Source organism: Aethina tumida, chromosome 1 (assembly GCF_024364675.1).
Source record: "Aethina tumida isolate Nest 87 chromosome 1, icAetTumi1.1, whole genome shotgun sequence".
Taxonomy (NCBI): Eukaryota; Metazoa; Arthropoda; class Insecta; order Coleoptera; family Nitidulidae; genus Aethina; species Aethina tumida.
Window position 1 is genome coordinate 59,701,284 of NC_065435.1, and position 23,423 is coordinate 59,724,706.

General features: G+C 27.5%; 2 protein-coding genes across 3 annotated transcripts; both read right to left on the reverse strand.

Annotated features, from left to right (window-relative positions):
• Positions 1 to 12,102: 12,102 nt before the first annotated feature.
• LOC109608482 (uncharacterized) lies at positions 12,103 to 17,465 on the reverse strand. 2 transcript variants are annotated; one of them, XM_049962049.1, is made up of 14 exons: positions 16,793 to 17,465; positions 16,090 to 16,198; positions 15,868 to 16,013; positions 15,733 to 15,810; positions 15,539 to 15,681; positions 15,341 to 15,486; positions 15,089 to 15,288; positions 14,070 to 14,221; positions 13,917 to 14,019; positions 13,728 to 13,872; positions 13,477 to 13,669; positions 13,101 to 13,425; positions 12,859 to 13,047; positions 12,103 to 12,805 (listed from the first exon to the last, which is right to left on the reverse strand). In XM_049962049.1, the coding sequence occupies exons 1-14, from the start codon at positions 16,829 to 16,831 to the stop codon at positions 12,146 to 12,148; spliced, it is 2,628 nt and encodes an 875-aa protein (XP_049818006.1). In that variant the 5' UTR covers positions 16,832 to 17,465; the 3' UTR covers positions 12,103 to 12,145. The 2 variants fall into 2 exon arrangements, with proteins under 2 accessions (XP_049818006.1, XP_049818007.1); XM_049962050.1 differs by lacking the exons at positions 15,733 to 15,810; positions 15,868 to 16,013; positions 16,090 to 16,198; positions 16,793 to 17,465 and having other exon boundaries at positions 15,549 to 15,660.
• Positions 17,466 to 17,603: 138 nt separating this feature from the next.
• On the reverse strand, positions 17,604 to 18,740 carry LOC109608494 (uncharacterized). The gene is made up of 2 exons (XM_020024936.2): positions 18,467 to 18,740; positions 17,604 to 18,395 (listed from the first exon to the last, which is right to left on the reverse strand). Exons 1-2 carry the CDS (start codon positions 18,600 to 18,602, stop codon positions 17,761 to 17,763), a joined length of 771 nt encoding a protein of 256 aa, XP_019880495.2. The 5' UTR covers positions 18,603 to 18,740; the 3' UTR covers positions 17,604 to 17,760.
• Positions 18,741 to 23,423: the final 4,683 nt, after the last annotated feature.

A 23,423-nucleotide genomic window follows, 5' to 3' on the forward strand; every position in this document is an offset into this window, starting at 1 on the left:
TATTATATATAAATCTAGTATTAAAAATGTGTTTCGAAGTATGGAATTGCATATATATTAAATATAAAGCATAAAAAATTAAAGAACTGAGAGAATGTTGCATTTTACTCTTTATTACTAGAGTTATAAACAAAAATATAAAACTGAATACATGCATTTCTGTATTGAATTGAATGCAGTGGTCTATTCTATTTATAGGTTACGTTTGATAAGTAATATCTAATCGCATTTTTAGCGGGTAATTAACCACAAAAAGTAGGTATTCTAAAATGTACTTCGATTTCAAATGAATCAAACTACTAAAATGATAAGTCGATCACTACGACTGATTAATGCCCTTTCTGATTTTGATCGCAGAATTAATATTAATTATTAATATTAATAAAATGCATCAAAATAATATGAACGAGACATCATACATGCGCATTTGATTTGTACTTTTGCATTGGCCAAACTCCCTTTAACACAGTGTAGTTTTTAGACACTAGTTGGACATTAATAAAAAGAATTTTATCAGGAAAGCATACTTTTAACAGTAGTGCTCTTTTCTCTTATGCACTCCTAGCCTACGGTCTTCTTTACAGAGATACAAGCCCATAATGGACGCCTACGGAAATTATATGCTTTTGTACTAGGTGGAATTGAATAATTTTTCTACGAGAAAAAATGTTTTGGATAATATGGTTTCTAATATGGTTATTGTTATTATTATTATTATGTCGCTTCAACACGATTTCCTTCTACTCTTCTACACTTCCTAACTCTAAGAATTTAAGATTGTTGGACCCCACAGTTTGAAGAACCGAATAATTACCATATAAGAAACAATATTGTAACATTTTCCAAAATGTTGTTTTATAATTTTGGCATAGACCTCCGTTGTCTAGAGTGGACCGTTTTCAGAATATACAGTCTGTATTTCTACAAGCTTCTTGAATTGCTGTGATTTAATTGATTTAAATTTGAAAAATTTGTATATCTAATTTAGTTATAAAGACGTGGAAGCAAATTCTTTGTTAATATATCTCTGAATATAAAACGCCAGAAATAATTGAATTGTGTGTATAACAAACTAACATAGTTTTGTGCTTGCAAGATGTTTAATATAAGCAGAACAATAATTTTTTTATAAATTAAATTTAGACTCATAACTAAAAACTACTCGTCTCCACTGTTTTGTGCTCCAATGAACGTGAACGTAAACAAGTCAAAATTGACTTTCACATTTTTAACAGAAACCAGGGTTTGTTTTTCTTGTAGGTATGAGATCAAACGGAACCCCATCCAAAGTTTCTATATTTTTTTTTTCTTACAACTTTCTTTACGGAAATACCGGTCCATAATGGACCCCAGAAATCTTTTGTTTTTAAAATAACTTTTGTACTAGGTGGAATTAAAAAATATTTTACGAGAAAAAAGTTTTGGATAATATGGTTTTTATTGTATTATTATTATTATGTCGCTTCAACACGATTTTCTTCTACTCTTCTGCACCCCTTAGCTCTAATTGGAATTGGAAATTTTTGGACCCTCCAGAATGCCCCAACATTAGTCCTCACAAAATAAAATCTAATGGATTTAGGTCAGGTGATCGAGGATTTTATTTCGTCTATCTGATTGCAGGAAATTGCCCACATAGTCTAAAACACTCTGTATATTAAAAATCACCTAGAAATGGTTTAACTCTATTATAGTTGAAGAATTTTTTTAACAAGAATTTTCATATTTTGGTCAGTTTACTCCAATATTAAAGGTAGAACGGAAATAATATTTTGTGTGCTTTCATACTATTTATACGTACACATAACATATATTAATCGCACAATTTTTCCAATTAGATGCGGCCGATGTCGATAATTAAAATTGCTTTGTGTCATATGCATGCGACCTTGTAATTTAAGTTTCTATGTGGAATATTTTTTCACATATGAGCATTTCGCTAAAACTAGCCTATTTACATACGTATTACTTTAAGGACGGATAAATAAATAACTAACATTTTATTATATTAAGTCACGATTTTGGAAGCTCACGGTCAAAATGTGTTTTTGTAGGGTTTCACTTTTTCAGTATCCTTCTAGTTATAACAGTCAATAACTAACCGTGAATATACAAAAAACTACGCAAACCTTCATCATGAGTCAGTCTATCTTCTGATGAAAACGGAAACAAATCTTTACCTTGGTGTCTGCAGCAGACATACAGAAAAACCGGCGGAAAAGTTTAATTTGTAATATGTAACAGAAAATTAAATTTTCCAAATAAAAAATGCTCAATGATAATTATTGATATTCTCCCCGTCGTCGTATTCGTAAAATTAATTTAAATAAAAAAATGTCAATACTATATTCATCTATGTAATAATAAAATTGATTATCGTACCATTTAATAAAATCCACATAAATTGATGTCACATGAATTATTTACGTCACATTGATTATCCATAATTATACTAGAGATGTGACAAACTTTCTGCTTTGTCGTAAATAATATAAGTATCGGTTTTCTATAAACCGGCTTATAAAATATTACTTGCAACCTACAAACTGGGTTTCCTTTATTCAAGTTGTTTTTGTTGAAGGAACGGAGTTTGTACAGCGGGAATTTAATCGAACGTATCAATTACTGTGCAAGTTGTCCGTGACGTCAAAATAGTACATTTGATTGATTTGTACCGCTCTAAAGATGGTCGAACATGTTGCGTTTCAGCTACCAGGTGACCTAATGGGGAACGGACGCTACACCATAGGGGAAAACCGAAAGTGAATCAGTAGAACCTCCCACTCGGTCGTTCCAACTCATAAAAATATTTTAATTGGAACAAAGTGTACACAGCAAATCAATTTGTTTTTCAATTTTCTCTAGGAATTTATGCTGTGTATATTAAAATGATTTTATTTTATATTATATTAATTTAAATAAAAAATTATCGGATATCGGCAAGTCTAAATTATCTTTTATACATATTTGATTTTTAAATTCATAAAAAAATTAATTATTGTTGGTTTCGTTCGGGTACTCTAATAAATACAAATTTTTAATTAATAAAAGACAATTTTTAAACTTTAAATTTAATTTTATCAAATTAACTTATTTTTATAATTACTTTGAATATAATCAAATTAGGGCATTTAAAAGTTTATCAAAACATAGGAATATGCACCAGGTGATTCATCTAAGTGATTCATTCGAGTTTATGGAGAAGTAAAAGAGATGATGATCTGAAATTATCGTTAAAACTATAGAGTGGCGTCATCTATATTTAGAAATTTTTTCAATGCACTATCGCTTTAGCTATAGGAAATATTGTAACTTATCAGTAGAGAGTAATATTCTGCGTCTAATGGTGTGGAACTTTTATGGTGGTTCCGTTCGAAATAAAGAAAGTTATTGGGAAAAAAGTAAAAGCAAATACCAAACAACCCGTTTAATAATTTATTTATTTATTTATTTATTTTAATATTAATACTGCTAATTGATAGTATACTCTTTTATACACATGTATGCATATCGAGAGTTACTTTTCAATCAGCATTACAATTGTTGATAAAAACATTTTAGTTAATCACTCTGTATGAAAATTTTTTTAACAAAAATTTTACGTAAAATTTTGTCTACAAATTTGTAATGAATCAATTAGGTAAATTAGATGAAAATATGTTATATGTTATATATTAGGGTCACCACCGTAACAGCCAACCGTAACAACTCTATTAGGCCGGATACCTGGTAGACGCTGACAATTCAGTGCCACATTGTCAATCAGACGCCCTATAATCTCCCCATTTCCAGTAGCATAACTTTGTTACACACAGCAAATGAAACGTCGTTGAGACAGGCCTTTTAACCCGTCCATCAACACTTTGTTAAAATGAAGTATAATTTAGTTAGTATTTTGATAATTATTATTTGTCTTCTTGGAGGGATCTATGTACATATTACCACCATTTTGGTTATTTGAAATAATTACAAACGTTTAAAAAATCATCAATATAACTATATATAAATATAAACAGACACCAAAGTTAAACCTGAAAAACCACATAATAATCAAAATATTCGGTTCATACTTATATTGTAACTTGTAGTAAAATGTTAACGATTTAAAATTTTCTAAATTAATTTTCAGATTATCAATAATTTAATTTTTTACAAAAGAAAAGAATATAATTTGAAAATACTAAAAAATATTAAATTTTTGCAAATAATTTAAAAATATCATGAGAAAATGTCAAAGAATATCAATGTAAATATTTTTACATTAATGATAAATAATAATAAAAGCAACAACATAAAAAAATATTAATCCTTATTTCCTAAATAATCTTTTATGATAATTTTCAGCAAAAATATTATTTTAGCAATGATGTTAAATAATTTACAAATATAATAATAATAATGGTTAATTAAAATACTTTTATTAAATGTACATTAAAATAAAGTAATTATAATAAAAAAATAATTTCAGTAATGTTTATTTTTAAAATTTAAATATTATATTAATAGTGTATTCATTAATTATATTAAAAATAAAAAAATTGTTTTATTTATTGTATTATTCCAGTAATTCCACTATACTTATTTGCAAGATTATTGAAATTAATAATTGAAAAAAATATATCAAATCTTAATATAATTAATAAAGTAGTTCATTATACTTTTCTATATCTTTTAAAAATTAATAATTGATATTACATTATCTTATTAAAATTCGTAAAGAATTTCTAATTATAGTATAGTAAAGTATAAAAGACATAACGCTATTGATTTTTATATACACATTCCAAATTAATTTTATTCGTCTATAATTTAATTATTTTCACAAATGTATTTAAAGGTATTTAAAAAAAATTTAGAGACAAAATTTGTTAAACCCTTTAAATTTAAATATACATTTTTTTAAAATAAAAAAAATAAATTTGGACAACTATTTACCCAATTTTCAGTGTTCAATTATTTCAGTAATACTCAGAAAATGAAAAAAAAAATATTTTTAAATTAATAATACTGATAATTAATATTAAAATAATATAATAATAATAAAAAAATCAGATAAAAAATTATTTATGACAATTATTTTTTCACCAATCATCTTTTCCAGTATTATATTATTGCAACAAGGTTGTTCGATTATTTAAAAATATAATATTTTTGATTAATTACAACATTAATATTAATATAAAATAATTATAATAAAAACACACTAAATGTATACTAATTATATTAAGATATAATAAAAAAATTATTTTATTTATTATATTACCTCAGTAATGCCATTGTTAATATTTATTTATTCAGATTAATAATTGAAAAAGAAGATCAAATCTTAATATTAAAAATAAAATGGTTCATTATATTTTATTATTTCATTAAAACCCAAACAAAAACTACAGACTACATGTTTCAAAAACAAGGATGGTAATTGATTTCACAAATTTTATAAACCTAAAAGACATAATGTTATTGGTTCTTCTTTTTTGTCGATAATTTAATAATTCTTTAACCGTTTAAAGTTAAATATTTTATAATTATACGAAAAAAAGAAAAAAATATTGACTGCTATTTTCTATCATAATTTTTGTTAAATTTTTTCGAAAATACTCATTGTTCATATCAAAAAATTATAAAGGGATATTGATATTAATATTAAAAGGTTGGTAAATTTAAATAAACAATATTGTCCTTTTTATGTCTTCTTTAATAATTTATATTACATTATTTCATTAAAATTCAGGTACAAGATTAATAAAGTGAACTAAAAGGTAACAAAACTCCTGTTCCATCATTCTTAAGTTACTCATTAACAATGTTTAATTAGATGGAGTTAGCAGATATACTTTTTTGTAAGATAAAAACAAATTAAGTTGACGCTGAACTAAATTTTTCTACAAAAGAAAATTTCTATAAATTTGTGTGCCTCCAAAAGGTAGAAAACATTGCACAATGTTATTAAATTTTATAAACACCACACCTTCGAATTCTTTTTTAATTTTTTCCTCGTTCGCCGCCGCAATAACTTAATTGCACAGCTAAACTCCGCATATTAGCAAAACGATACGCGGGTTTACCTAATAATCCTGTTCTTGAAAAAAATTAACCGTGGCACACATACATTTATTACGATTAGGCAAACGTCTATTGCCGACCAGATAAAATGCAAATGAACCACACATATGATTATATTTATTTATTGTTTCACATCCTCAGACAATCGTTAACCTCACATTATTCTGATTCCTGCGATCTCGCATGAACGGTTGCAATGCAGATTGATAACTCGTTCGGATAATTGTTGCAATTTTTAATTATTTTATTAATAATAATGAATGGGCGGCGAGACTTAGGAAACGTTTCGGCATTGACTTTACTCGAGACTGGTTTGTAAACAATGCATTAATAAATAATTATGAGTTTGGTGTTTATGTAAAATATTATTATTATTTTATATTGTTTATTATGGCCGTTTCGTCAGCTGCAAATGGCCCATTATCGTTTTGGATTTGTGCCATGATTGCATGATTGAAAATCGAAATACATTTTTCGTGTTACTGTTTTCGTCGTAAAATGCCTATTTGCGTAAAATGCCAGTAAATGTATTATTGCACAGATGTAAATCCCACGAAACTGGATTTTGCATATTTACATTATTCAAGCGACAAACAAGTTAGTCACCTGATTCAGAACTCGGTTTATGAATTGAATACAAATAATGGCACATACGCAACATATTATTTTTATTATTGGGGGTTTAAAAAGTTTACAGGATCCAAGGTTCCACAGGCACTATTTTTATTAACTAAAGTATCTAGAGTTGCAGTCTCCGATACAAAGGTTTTAAAATATCAACGTTTCAAGGTTTTCACGGTTCTAACTATCGTTCGCAGTAAACAAAATTTTTAACAAACACTGGTACGGAGGTATGGGTTATCAAAATATATATGCCCATTTTATTTATACAGTTGTCACAGACATAAAACTTTTTATTTAAAAACATAAAGATGGCTTTATGACGGGATTACTGGAATTTTGAAAGTCACATAAAACAGGCATGTCAAATTTGTAAATTCCAACTCATCAATTACACGGGGGAGCATTGGCGATCGTTCCGTCGCGTTCGGTACGCGCGGGTACGCCAATGGATGGGACGCAGAAGGAGAGAGTGAGTGAGGTACGTGGATTACGGTGACTCATTTCGCGTTTCTCAACGGAAAATGACCGGTAGTCCCCATGGCGTAAGAAAAGGGTCCCAGCCTTTAACCTGACCAGGTAACTAACTGGATTGCAACGAATTTCTTTTTAAAACCGACCGTCGCGACCAACGGAAATACATATCGGAGCCCGACGGTTTACCGTATTCGCCCGTTACGAAATCCCACTCGTTAATAGGCGTCATCTTTGTATTTTTTTCTACAGAATGGGCATTCAAATTTTGGCAGTGGGTCAACCGATTATGCTGCATCACAAAAAAAATATATAGGCGGATACTGAGTAATAATCATTATTATATGGTGATGATGTCTTGGAAAATGTATTTATCAGTACAGAGGAAGTTAATAAACCCAATATTTTCAAATTGTTAATGTATGATCAAGTATAATTAACACTCATAAGTCCAAGTATAACTATCGTCGATGATTGCTGTTTTATTACTTCCTTCAGTTCAATTCAAATATTAATTCTAGTCATTAATTTATAATCACTTTTATCAGGAATTAATTATTGTCATGTGCATATAATATCGATTTGCTTTGTATAACATTCCAGTCACGTTGGAATAGTATTTTCCACTGTAAAGGCGGACAAAACTCCTTAAAAATGGAAAGACGTACCTAAATGTTTTACTGACTGAAGCGAACAACAAATTGGATGTTTTCTTCCACCGTTTCACGCTAATTAAAATCTCAAATTAAACCCAGTATCACGGGATCAGTCAATTTTCAAGTCTTTCATAAATAAATACTGGCGGCAATCGCTAATTAAAAATATTAAATTAGTGTAAACCGTTTAATTTAACCAGACGTACTTGATTTAATGATGATGGTGCTAATGGACGGTGATGTCCCGTGATGAACATTTTTAATTTGTTTTTCGTACTGTGTCTGTTATTATTATTATGCATGTGTATTGATATGTACTTTATTTAAACGAGTATAACATTTATTTCTCTATTGCAGTGTTGTTATTTTTACCAAGGTGATTTAGATTAGACTTGGCCAATGCACATTGATCGTGACATCTAAGCAATTTCAGATATTCGTTAGTCATTTGTATTTTAACGATGTTGATAATACTCCAATTTTTTTTTAATCATATCTACACATGAATTTATTGAAACGCAATGCTTACTTCAGGCGTAGTTAAAAATATTGTATTGATACAGAGAATTCTTAAGATTAGTCAATGAATCATTATCCAACTTGGCGATCAATCATCAACGTTATCAACAAAGGATACACTTACACAATAATTAAATTGGTCTTCTTCAAATAAACATTGCATTGGTACATATATGTACATTATTAATAAATGACACCAAATAAATGAAAGTATTAAAATGCTATAACATTAATCTTCAGGTGGGAAAAAACACACGACCCGCCGAACGATGCGGTGGCATGCGAAAACCGCGTGCAATAATCACCCCATTAGGTTAATTAATTAAGGACGTGCGAGTCATTCGTCGGGACTACCCAAAAGAACGAAACAAAAAAAAAAATGTTCCATATTTCACCGAAGTCGATCGGGGCAGGTGGTGGAAAAAATATCCCAAATGTTTTCCCCCCACTAAAATTTCAAAGTGCGACGCTCCTGACCCGGCCCACAGAACATTATTGTTCACGTCGCGTCCAAGCTCCGAGTTCTTTAGCATTCGCTTCGCAGTCAGCCAGGTGGTCGCACATATCGCCCGAGCACCTCGACACTCGATCGCTTGTTATAGTGCTGGTACTACTATATATCATATTACGCCGTTAACACGAAAATGGCAAAGTACTTGACCATCGTGTTCGCCCTTGCGGTTGTTTGTGCGGTACTGGCCGCAGAAGAGAACACCGACAGTCCGACAGCCTCGCAACCACCCCAGATCCAAAGCCAACAGACCGATGTCCAAGATCCGAAACAGCAGCAGAAAAGCAGTGCCGAAACCCAAACCCCGATGCCGACCAGACAACCAGCGCCTTCTATCAGCACGGAACCACCTCTGCAGCACAACATGAACGATTCGGCACCGGCTAACTCCACGAAAATGGATGGGAAAAACAGTGGTAGTTTGTTGACGAGTTCAGCGTTCGTCCTAACAGTTTTGTCGCTGTGCGCTTTGTTTTAAGACTTGATCCTGTTCGAATGTTGTAGACATTTGTTTTGATTTCAAACTTGTAAAGGTCTGAATGTGATTTTTTAGATTGTTAAAGCACTCAACTATGCTTTGTATGCTTTTTATTTTACGATGAGTTAAATATTTGAACATATCGAATATCAGAATATTTTCAAATTTATTTATAAAAATGGGTACCTTAGTGCCTTATTTTTTATTGATGCCAAAAATTTGTTAAAAATAAACAGTATTTAAATTTAATGAGATTTTTTTATTTTGATACCTATCAAAAACAATTTATTCTGTCAAGGTAAGTAAAAATATTATTAGTTAATAGAAAGGAACTGTGTGGTACGAGGGAAGGTACTTAATAACATTATGGATATATGAAGTTTGACCATAATTGACTGCAATAAAAATATGTGTTCTTCATTTATTAACAAGAAAAGAAATATGTAGTATTTTCCAATTAATAAAAAAACATTTCTATTGCAGGAACCACTTGTGCCATAACTGACTATTTTTCAGATACGTGCAAAAAACTGCCCTATGCTATATCAAATCTTATTTGGTACCATTTTTCACAGTATTAAGATTTGGTCTGTACATTTACAAGTAAGATTTTAAATAAAACTTGTTTTATTAGGTGTCAAATTTCTTAATATATTCATCAGTTTCTAATTATTAATTTTAAATTTATAAGAAGCAAAATAGAAATTGTTCGAAATTTTGACATTGGATATATTGAATTTTAATTTGCCAGACAACCAATAAATTTTTAATTCAATATTGCAATATCCGATAGATTATTATTAATTTTTATTGATTCAAAATGTGACTTGTTGTTATTTTCAGATAAATATATAATAAACTCTTGTCAAAAAGCAAATTCACTTTAAATTGTTTTTGTTTCACTATACAAAAATACGTATGTTGAATTATATATAAATGTACTTAGAACAAAGCTACATTCAAAAGTAAATAAACCACAAGTAATTTTTCTATAAAAAGTAACCTCAAATGCAACACTTCAAATACCGTAACATTTAAATAGCTAATTCCTAGTGTTATTCAGTAGGAAATTTCTATTAGGAATAATTTAAATTATACACTAGCAGGTTTACATCACTGAATATAATATGTCGTATCCATTATCACTTAAATAAATACAACGAATTAACATAAAAGTCGTTAAACCAGTTAATTAGTGAAAATAATAGAAGTAAAAATTGAAAATTTGGTCATTATGAATATATCGGCCACAATTTCTTCGTAAGTGATCAGAAAATTTCAAACAGAAAAGTAATTCTTAGTTATAATTGATATAGACAATTATCTCAGTACGAATCGATGCGGATACAAAGGAAACCAATTTAATTTGAGTACTTGTTACTAACAGTCGACAAACCAATTGAATTCGAAACATTGGAAGCGTTTATGGGCTATACAAAACAATATTTTAAACAAATTTATGCTGAATACAAAGCTCCGTAAAAGACAAAACAACTTTTCTAAACGCCAATTTAAACTTTTAAGTCCGCGGTTTAAAAATAATATGTTAATTAATTATAACTTCAGAAAGTTTGCAGACAAAAACACTCGTGTTAAGGTCCGAATTCAAATCAATATATTTCCTTTAAAAAAATGGTGACGTCAACACATGAAGCTATTATGACAATGTATTAAAACTCCTTATTTCACAATATTTCAATAAATGGTCTTGTTATTGAGTAACAATAAAATTTCAGACACATTTACAAAGTTTATCCTGGACATTAAATGAAGTCGGGTAACTCACAAACAGATTATTCTGCACAATGAATGGCATTTTTCTATTTTTATTATTTCCTAGACTCAGCAATAAATCACTGCAAATTTCAATGTGGATTCGGCTACCGTGCAGGTAGATGTTTACTTGATAAAATTCTAAGAATCAACGATCAATGGTAGTCCAATCACATCCAAATATTCAGACAATGTTCCTTATAAACTATTATAAACACGTTACAAAGATTATTATTACTTACACTTCCTAAATTATTATTATTGAACATGCATAAGATTCTGAATGTGCCAATGTTAATTAACTAGTTTTTATGTGAACAACTTTGTATTGCTTAAATTGTGTACAGTTAACAAACAATTACCATCTGGGTTTATGTATATTCAAATTATTTGGGACGCTTTATCATAGTTTAAATATTACACATGCAAACGGCAGTTGTACGGAAATGTGCAACTGCATTTAAATATTAAATTAACGTAATAATTCTAATAAACCAATTGATTAAACTACTTATCATTTCATATACTAATTTAAATTATGTTGGTAATCATTCAGTCATGTTCGAATAGTATGGAAAAATTTTATAGCCCTTCAAAATCGGTAACAATTTAAAAGAAATTTTGTTTTAATGGGTTGTTAACACATTAAATTATAAATACAATATTATATTGTCAATATTAGTCACGCGACTAATCACTGAATAATATTTGTGTACAAAAAGAATGGACGGAAAATTGTAAAAATTAAAACTATTTTATAATTTTTAGAGTGGTTCTGAAGTATATTTATAGGTTTGTTTCCAAGTGAATTGAAATACAGAAAGTGTTGAGTATATTTTGGAGTTATGGGAATATTTTTAAAATTTTAAAAGAAGAGAAAAATGTTTAATAAATATATAATTTCATTAATATTAAGAATAATATTATTTCAATTAAACATTAACTGTGTTCATAATTACATAAAAATGTACGTAAATGTATATTATGATAAAATAATTGAGACATTTCGTTGAAAAAAAACCATTTATTTATAAAAGTATGAAATTATTACAACAAAGATTGTAACTGACTTATTACATTTTTTAACTGTGACGAATTCTTAGGCGTCATTTTTTCAGTCTTCAAAATATTCATCAGATTTTTTACTTCACATTTAATGGTAGAAATTGCTTCTCCAACATCACATGTTTCCTCCTCAATTTTCGACTTTTTAGCAGGTGGAAATTCCCCGCTGTTTTCAGTAATTCTCAATCTTACTTTTTCGTTTTCTTCGTTGGCAACATTCATACGTAAAACATCTTTTTTCGTGAAAAACTGTTTTCTATTCCACTTGACGCACTCATGTGTAAATTCATACGTGTCTATTTCATACGGGTATTCCGAATCAATATCGGATTCATGACTTCCATGGATGTACCTTGAAATTTCTTCTTGGTAGTCTTTGGCGTTTTGCATAATTATCTTCACTGTGTTGGAATACAATTCACTGTTGTCTAACTGCTTTACAAAGTCTAGCGCCTTTAATCTAACAATAGGTATTGAAGATTCTAACAATATTTGGTGAATAATAGTTGATATCAGTCTTAATATTTTATATTGTTCTGCGCCGAAGTATTCATTACAGGAATAACAAATGTCAGATAACAACGATAAAAAGGGAATTTGAAACGAAGGTTCCGCATGAAGACTGAGCATATTCTCCAAAACCTGGAAGTTATTAATCAATTACTTTAAATTTTCATTACCTCATAAACACTCACCGATATCAGTTTGGTCATTTCAAAACATTTTATTTTCCGCGTAACTTCGCACATTCTCCAAATGAAAAATTTAAATATGTTGTTACTCAATATTTCATCTGATTGTTTATTAAAATTCCACAGTTCACATATTAAATTAAAGGAGTCGTTAGTTGGTGTAAGAATAATGGCCGATTCCAGATAATCAAACTAAAAATAAAGATTGGTTAATTATCAAAAGTAATAATGTTCCAGATACATACGGCTGCAAAAAAGTCTTCAAAACTTGTATTTGGATGCATATGTTGCACATTTAATATCAATGGAGTAATACTTTTTAAATATGTCTTTTCTAAGTCTCTTACATCTTCATAGCCCAAAATATTCCACAAAGAAACATTGTCCGTTACAGGATATTTAAGCATTAACTGCTTTTTCAATTCTTTAGGTAACATATCATACATCCTTTGCAACATATTATTCAGTTTCATCTTTTCAGTTCTATATGTAAACAATCCGAAAACTGATCGTATTTGAAACTCTATTAGTTTATTTAATGTTTGAAGAATCATGTTTGGAGTCAAATTGCTAGAAAAATTTTATTAATATTTTTATAAACGTATATATAAAATGGTATACCTTAAAATAAGACACCACAAATCTGTTGCAAACATAGAACACCACATATGATCATGGAACATATTTAAAATAATAATGAGTTTTGTTGCTCTATCACTATCCATGAGTAAAAGTGCAGTTGCTACATTAACCAACAGATTTTCGTACAAGCAGTCGTTTAAGCCATTTAAATTAAACGTTAACTCGGCCCCAGCTAAGAGAAAATGTGTCAATATATTTTATTCAAAACATACAATCAGAAAATAACTTACCAAGTTGCAATGTGTCAAATAGTTTCATTAGAATCTTACTGAGACTTATTTTTGTATCTGCAGTTTTAAAATGATTAAAAACAGTGTTCAAAATATACAATGATTCACAACAGTTTTCTTCTGACTGGGGCATATTTTCTACAAACTAAGCTCAATTAATTATTTGGAAATACTGTCTATATATTATACTTTAATGAATGCTTCTTCATTGCATAATTTATTCATAAATGGTTCATAAATTTGCAATACTGTTTTGTAATACAATTCTTTACACTGGTTCGGTACACTGAAACTATTTAATACAATTAATGGACGTTAAACATGAAGTAAAATAATTCGTACCTATATATTAAACTGCTTATTTTTAGTACAGCTTCAAAGCCGTAACTTATTAAACTCCAGAATGTTTCAGCTAGTTTTAAAATCACTTTTATCAGGAAATTGGTCACTTTAATATGTTGAGTAGCATTCTTCTCATTAAAATTCACATTAATCTATAAAATACTCAAAATAACATATCAGGTAAAAAAGTAATATTCACTGCTGTGTAAACTAGACATGATTCTGATATTAAATACAGTCATGGTCAAAGTAATAAATAAATTGACTATAATTTTAATAAAATAGCTTTTTAAAATAAAATATTGTATTTATTGTAATATTTTCTATTTATATTAATTATATCCCTAACAAATTTAATGTAGTACAGAATAATGATCTAAAACACACAACTGAGATAGTGAAGTCTTGTTTCTTAAAAAATAAATCATCCTGACCATCGCAGTCTTCATACCTAAACCCACAGAACATCTATGGAAATATTAAAAAAAAGAGTTGGTGTTAAGAAAGAATCTAATAAACAAGTACTGAGAGAAGAAACAAAGAGTTCAATACTCTATACCAGTCAATATGTGATAGAAATTACTAGACAGATGTACAGCTGTAACAGAAGTCATTCTACAATGTTTAACATTTAAACTTTTGAAATTGAATACTTTAAATATAAAGTTACTACTTTTATTTTATTGTCTAAGCTAATTTGCATAAGAAATATGATATCTGTAATAATGTTTTTAAATACATTAGTTTTAATTTTTAACGTTTTCTTATTCAACAATTGTACAAGAATGTTACAAACATTTATTTTATTATAAATTATTATATTTATATTTTAAATAGAATTAAACTATACTGTTTTACTTTACTATACAGCACTCTTATTAATTTGGCCACACCTGTATATGAATTAATATTTGTTGTAATTTAATGTAATGTGTAATGTAAGATCTGCAGAAATAATTTTTCTAAACATTCTCAGAATTTAGACCAGTTTACACTTCCAAAAAAGATATAATACATACAGATTCCTTAAATTGGAGGAGATTTCTTGAAATTATTTTTTCAAAATAAAGAAGAATATTGTTAATGTTGGTTTGCATAAATTTCATTAAAAAATCTGCAAATTTTCTTGTTATAGCAGTGTAACCTTTCCAATTTTCAACCATACATTTAATATTTAAATCAGACAGTATTTCTCCAATATCAATAACCTCATTTAAAACTAAAATTATTAACATTACTCATTGTTTGGAATAAATTAATTGTTTGCTTACAATCTGTTAATTCTCCCAAGTCTTCATGATTCTCTTCATTGATGTAACAGGCCTCAACTAGTTTTAATAAGGCTGTATGAACATTTTGAGCAATTTTGAATAAATCAAGTAATTCTTTGTTACATTTTCCTTTATACATATCTTGACTAAAAAATAAAAATGAAGGTATTGTACACACACTTGATAAAATAATAATACCTTTGCTTACAATGTTTGAAGGTGTTTGATAATGAATCTCCTATATTTACAGGAAGGCTTTTAATATGTAGAAAGTGGAGGTTGTTCACTTCTGTAAAATACTCCAAGATGCCCTTATAAACATTCAATAAATCAGCAGCAATCTACAAAATATAAATTTATATACAATTGCTTATAGTAGTGAACAAACTTACCTGAAGATTTTCACGTAGTAAATCTAACATATCCACATCATCTGTTGTTGTTATAATCAAAACATTATCTTCATAACACTAGAAATTAATGACATTTGTAACATATTAATTAAATGTAAGCATAACACTTCTTACCTTTAGTATGTTTGTTTTAATAGAAGGTGCTACAACAATTAAAAGGTCTTTGTTTATGGAGGATACATCATATGTTGACAAAAACTTAAGAACATTCTTAAAATGTTGGGCAAGTACTTTTGGTTCATCTTCATTCTTAATCGAGTTGTACTAATTGTTAAGGAAATAACATTGAAATGTAATATGTTTATGTATATTTTTTGTGGTGTTCACAAAAGGATATTTGAAGTAAAGGCAGATATTTCTTTCTGTTTTCAATGCTGTTTAAATCTTCATTGGTACAATCCATGCTTATACTTAAGGTTATACAGCATATTGTGTTGATTAACAGCTGCAAGATAAAATTTACCAAATATACGTATATATAACTATTTTTATAAAATTAACATCTCAACAAAATACAATAACAAAACATTCAACGTTTAAACAACTTTTAAATCAAATTGGCCACAGCTGTCATTAATGAGAAAACATATAGCCAACACTAAAAAACTATAGAACATAATAAACTGAAAAGTAAAATTTGTTGCAGTTTGATTAATTGTAATAAATAAAATATTTACAATGACTAAATATGTGATACTTTTAGATTTACTATCGAAAAAAATAATTTTTAAATACTTTTTATTGTCACTATCTCTGAGCGTCGGGGTTGCATAAGTTAAGGATGTAAATTTTATTATTTTATCCTTAAATCACACAAAAATATTTAAAAAAACCTCTAAATGCATTCAAATAATTCATTAATAAATGTTGAATGAGAAATATTTATATTTATAAATGCTTAATGATTACACTGTATTCAAATACTTAAATTAAATTTTAATAATATTTAAATTAAATTTTAAACATAAGAAATGCGTAATATGGCTGGTCGCAGAAATAGCACACATTTAAAACATGTAAATTATTAAATAATTTATACATAAAAATTGTTGTATTTTGTTGGGTAGCCTTTATTCATTATAACTTCCTATAAATGAAGAGGCAGCATCTTAATTCGATGGTTTTTGTTGCTTTGGTTGAGACATCATGTCGTTCCATAAATTTTCCATTGGACTTAGATCCGAGCATTACATGGGTCAATCGAGAACTTCAACATGATTACTTTTAACCTATTTTGAAGAACTTTGAACACATCCTTCCGATCATTATCATGCATAAAATTCATGAAACTGAAAATTTATCGTTATCAAATAGTTCTATCACATCCGTCATGATATTTTTATAGGAAACTAGTTACCAATAATATTCTATAATGGTGCTATGTCAAGAAACAGAACCGCAAAGCATAATATTTCCTTCAAGGCGTTTCATAGTTGGAGGATAAACGTATTATTTGCCATAATAGAAATCTTACTTAAAATATATTGATAGTATTGTTAAATGGTTCCACAAAATGCAAATATATTTGAATGTGATACTTCTTTTGTCAACCAAATCAAACTAATTTGTTCGTTTACAGTAACATCTTCGTTGTTTTTAAGAAGTGTAACAAAATTGCAAAAAAAGTATAGAATATAGAAATGTATTTTTTACATAGATTGCACAAAATTGTGCAATTGTGAATTAAATCCTTTTGTGAAATATCTTCTCTGGCCACCACTTTATATTGAATGTTATCCATGTCTAGAATTGCATCAAATAAAATTAATTATTGGGATATATTTTGTTATTTATATAATATTCACAAAGAGTTTATATTTTTGTAAACATAGATGATACACTCTTAAAGATTAACATTTAATTACTTATATTTGTATTTCATCCATCATACACACAACATTCTTTAACAAACAATAGATTATATGATATGTTAAAAAGAAACTATTCAAATTTATCTTATCATGATGCAAAGATAAAATTAAATATTTTGTTAAAAACAAGAAAGAATTAATTATTCGATAAGTTCAAAGAACAATCATCGGACGCATTTTGAAGCTGCAAAAGTTCTAGTTGTTGAACAACTTCAAAAATTTTACTTTTAGCTAAGTGCTGATAATAAGGTGAAAAATTTTTAATTGTTGCAGCTATCCCATTTAAAAAGGCGTCTATCGGATGTTGGTCTGTGCTTTTCTCCTTTTTAATTTTGTCTAACAAATAGTCCAGAAGTGTTACACTTTCATTCTCACCATGTTTCCGTTTCTTTTTAACCGATTGTAAATCGTATTCACCTTGTGTGTCGTTTATTTCAGATGACTGAACACTTTCTTCGGATATACTCTTGATGAATTGTTGCGGGTTTATGGGTGAATTTGGCTTGCCAGATGAATATCCATCCTCATCTGCTCCGTCCGTTATATTAAATTCTTCTGTTTTGATGGCAACACAAAAGTTTGATGGAGACTCACAATTGGTCTTGACTTGCAAATTTTCTCCGTAGAGAGGTATTAAAAATTGCAATAGTTCTTCATACTTGTATTTTCTCATTTTTTCAGCTTCTTCTGGACTTTTTGCACTGCGTTTCATCAAATATTTTCTAAATTGGTCTCTTATATTCTGCCACCTGTTCCTACACATAACAATGTCTGGAAAAAAGTAACGTTCAAATTCCGTTTCTTTGTTTAACAAGTTAAATAGTAAATACTGAATGTCTTACTGGTTTGATTCAATTCCTCCCCTATCTTCTTCCATATTTCAGCCTTATATTTGTTATCCATATACTTCGTATTCGAAGTGTTATAAATACATGGATATTTCTGAACAGTCAATATTAATTGTTCATCGTTTATCATTGTTTTGCATGTGACACTAACTATCTCAAGTTACATTAACGTGCACTGAAGTGACACGGCCGGATTAAACCAATGGTTGTTATTCCCTTGGTTACGAATCGGATGTGCACTGACGACACACGGCCGTGCGATGTTGCCGTCATATTTAATACACTAGTGGCTGCCAGGCTTAGTTTGTAGTATTTTTACCCATTGATTTCCAAAATCTGATATCAAGTTGTTGATACAAACACTACAGATCAAGTCAAAATTGGGAAGATAACGGGATAAGATAGGAAATTGTGTTTAAAAATACTTTACAAGTCAAGAAAATCGTATTTGATTTAGATGAAATACGTCTGATCGTAAGCATTTTGATTAGAAAAACTGAAATTTAATGGAGGTATTACATTTTAAGAGACGACGATTATAATCATTTTTAAATGAAAAGAGAAAGAGAAATATGGATCTTTCCGATGATATTTTCATTTCCATATGACAAAATTAAAAAGTCAAAAAATTATAAGCAAATTTTATGGTTCTTCTTTCCAAAAACAAAACTTGCAAAATTTATCTTCGTTTTGCTGCAATAAACAGACAATTTAGATTTGTTTAACATTAAATCTAGAAGTATTACTACTACAATATGAATATAAACTGTTTTCAAAACAATATATTATTGATATTACACAAGAATTTTAATTAATAGACATGTCTCTATTGCCGAAAAAGTCATTGAAAATTCCAATTAAAATATTACCTATACAGAACACGTATACGTGTTATTACACAGTAGAGCAATTCAATGAACTTTTTCTAAATTTATAAACATGTGTTGATTTATTGTAAAAATGCAGAAATACACATTTTTATAATGGTTCAAAAAGTTTTTTTGAATTGGTAGAAAAATGTATAGGAACTAAATTGAAGCTTTAGTATATTGATTATTAATAAAGTGAGTTGGAAAATACCTGAATCGAATATCAATGCCAAGTATCGTGACTAGCGTAAGTATACAAACTGTGACCAAGAAAATAAATTACAAATGGATACAATAGTGCACAAAGTAAATGACTGTTCATTTTTAATATATAGCTCAATAATTAGTTTTAGTTTGAACAACGTTATTTCCAATTCCTGGCATTATTTCCTCCATTTTTATTATAGGAAGCAGTTATTTCTAAGAACATAAATAAAATCATCTACATCAAAGAAATTTTCTACAATTTATTATAATTATTTTATCTACTCTCTAGAAATATATATTTGTGAATATAGTAATATAAATCTAAATTAGGCTTGTTTCGATAGACACATACACCTACTCAAAAATATCTTACATAATAGAACAATTTTGAAAATACTTAAGAGGTCGATGAATTTGAAACTTATTTAACTAAAAATGAATAACTAGTTTTAAAATGAATATTTTAATATGCAAAACAAATTTGTGAACATGTGTGTGGTTTTTATGGCTATATTAATATTAATTTGATAGGAAAAATAATGTGAATACCATTAAATAAAAAATGTATCAACCATTATTTGTTCCTTTTAAATGTTTTGTTTTATTATTTATAATTAGTATGGACTAAAATGACTAATTATTATTTGAAACTTATCAACATATTCCCCATTAGTTATGTGACTTAACTTGACACAAGAACATAAAAAGTACCTATACCCTGTGATTCAAGTCTGACTCTAGTCTAGTCTAGAATGCTGGAATTATTCAAGGTTGCATTTAATTTAAGTTACCACATTAAAAAATGTTAAAGTATTAAAACAATTATTATAATCTTTTTTACAGAAAATTGTAATTTTAAAATTTTTATTAAATATCTAATTATTTGATTTTCTAATATTGTTCTAAAAAAATATTAAATAAAGTAGTAATTCGTTGTATATCAATAATTCTTAAATTTACCTCAAATATTCTATGTATTAAAAATAAATTCATTATGCATAAATATTCAATTATTTGTGTTTATTAATTATTATTTTATATTTCAAACTTGTTTTAACAAGTGGTTCACTGATTCTCGTATTCTATATTGTACAAATTAATTAGTCAACATTTTTCTTGATTTAATAAAATATGCAGATAAAATAAATCTATAATTACGTATTTATGTATGCATTTATGCTACTTTAATACTTCTAAATTGAAATTGTATATGAACTACACTTTTTGTATATGTGAAACTCTTGAGTTAAGTCTTTGAAATACATTAAAGGTAAAAGACTATCACAAAGAGAGAAGAGTTTCGTCATCCCCAACATCGATTTACAATTGCTGGTAGAACCATCTGGAACACAACAAAAACCTGAGGCAGAGGGTTGCAGGCGTGGGAAAATCGTTAGTTTACAGTCACACAGTATGGATGAGGTACCACATCCGTAAAGTATAATGAATATTTTTTAAAAATATTTATAAAATTCATAATAATTTAATTAATAATTAAGTTTGTATATTTTCATATATAGTTTGTCATTTATTATATAATAATAATTAAATTATTATTAAGATTAAATAATCCTTGAATATTATTATTTTGGTTAATTAAAATGGAAAATATTCATAAATTGAAAGATTAAATGTTTTTTTTAGTTTTTCGTTAATTAGTTATAATATTAATCATCTACTTATTAAGTTATTACTAACCACAAACAAAGGAAAATAACTGTGTTTGTGACGTGTGAATTAAAAATAATCATAAAAATGAATAATTTTATTTAATAAGTCATTGTAGATTATATGACTTACAAAATATTATTTATTTACTTGCTTTTAACATTTAAATATTACTTAATTTTAAAATCTCATTACTAAATATGTAAATGTAAATATGTTTAAATCTATCAACAGACAAATAGAAATTTTTGAATAGCAAATACTTTCTTTTCTCTGACGAATTTGTATGTCCGTACTACTTCACAATAACATAAATATGACTAAGATAATTGGTATTGAACACACATTTAAATATTAATTAAATATCAATTTTCTAAAGAATTATTATAACGAAGGCATGTAACGACTTGTATAGTATGTGTAGTGATTAAAATATAGTAAACTTCTAAAATTTTGAAGACGACATTGGGTCAATTCCATTTTTAAATTGTTAATATTTAAACTTGAAAAATAAGGCTAAAAATAGAAATGTTGTAGAATTTTAAAGACTACGTTTAGTCACAATTTTGATCATTTTTTCTAGAACTAATGGAAACAGACTGTACCGTAATATTAATATAAAATTATTAAGTTACTCAACTCTCTTTTCAAAAAACATTTTGTTTAAACCTGAAAAATAAGAAAAATGTTGTACAGCAATATTAATATAAAATTAATTAAACTACTATACTTTTTAATCAAAGAATATTTTGTATAAATTTGTAAAATAAAATTGAAATATAGAGAGGTTCGAGAATTTCAAAGTTTGATCAATTTGATTTGTTGGTATTTAGCTATAACTATTGTCTACAATTTTGATATTTTTTTCTAGAACTTCTAGAAACAGAGTGCACCTATTAATAAGATATAAATTAAATTTGTTTAAACCACAAAAATGAGAGAAAAATTATAGGAGAATTTGAAAAAAGACTTTTGTTTAGCCATATTTTAAACTGTTGATATTTAACTGTAACCTATTCCTTACAATTTTAGTAAACATGAAAAATAATACTAAAATATATAAAGGTTGTAGAATTTTAAACACGACGTTTGATCACTTATATTTTAAATTGCTATATAACAGTTGCTTATAATTTTGATATTTTTTCTGGAATTTCTAGAAGCATACCATACCATAACATGTAAAATGAATAAATTATTCCACTCTATTCAAAGAATATTTTGTTTAAACATGAAAATTAATACTCAAATATGGAAAAGTTATAAAATTTTAAAGATGACGATTGATCATTTACGATATTGTTATTTTTTCTTGAACTTGAAACAGACAGTACAGCAATGTTAATATAAAATGATTTAAATTACGGTATTTTTATTCAAAGAATATTTTGTTTAAAACTGTCAATAAAACTAAAATATAGAATATTTTTAGAATTTCGATGTTTCGATTTAAAATTATTGATATTTAACCATAACTATTGTCTGTAATTTTGATATTTTTTTTTCTAGAGCTTCTAGAAGCAGACCGTACCGTAACTTTAATATAAAATGAATTACTCTCTATTTAAAGACTATTTTGTTTAAACCTGAAAAATAATACTAAAACATAGAAAGGTTGTAGAATTTTAAAGGCGAGGTTTGATTACATATATTTTAAATTGTTTATATTTAACTATAACTATTGCCTACAATTTTGGTCTTTTTGTCTAGAACTTCTAGAAACAAACTGTACCGTAAAACTAATATAAACTTAATCAAATTGTTCTATTCTGTATTCAATGAATATTTTGTTTAAACCTTAGAAATAAGATTAAAATTTGGAAAGAGTATAGACGTTTAAAGATGATATTGCCTACAATTTTGGCCATTTTGTCTAGAACTTCTAGTCTGCCCCCTATTTGAATATTTAAAGCTAGTATCAATATTTTCTATATGTATTTCGAAAATGTGAATAAATTATATCTCGGGTAATAAATAAGCAACTCATTCCACGTAAGATTAGAGTGTGAAACAAAATATAGGTATGTTATAGATTAATTTAAGAATTTAAGGTTCGTCATTTACAATGTATTGTGAAATATTGAGAAACATTTTTATTGATATCCATATATGTTAAGGTATAAACATAGAGATAACAAACTGCATATTTATTTAATATTAAAGTTCACAAGTCTTTAGATAAAGGAAAGTAGCGAAATATTATTAAA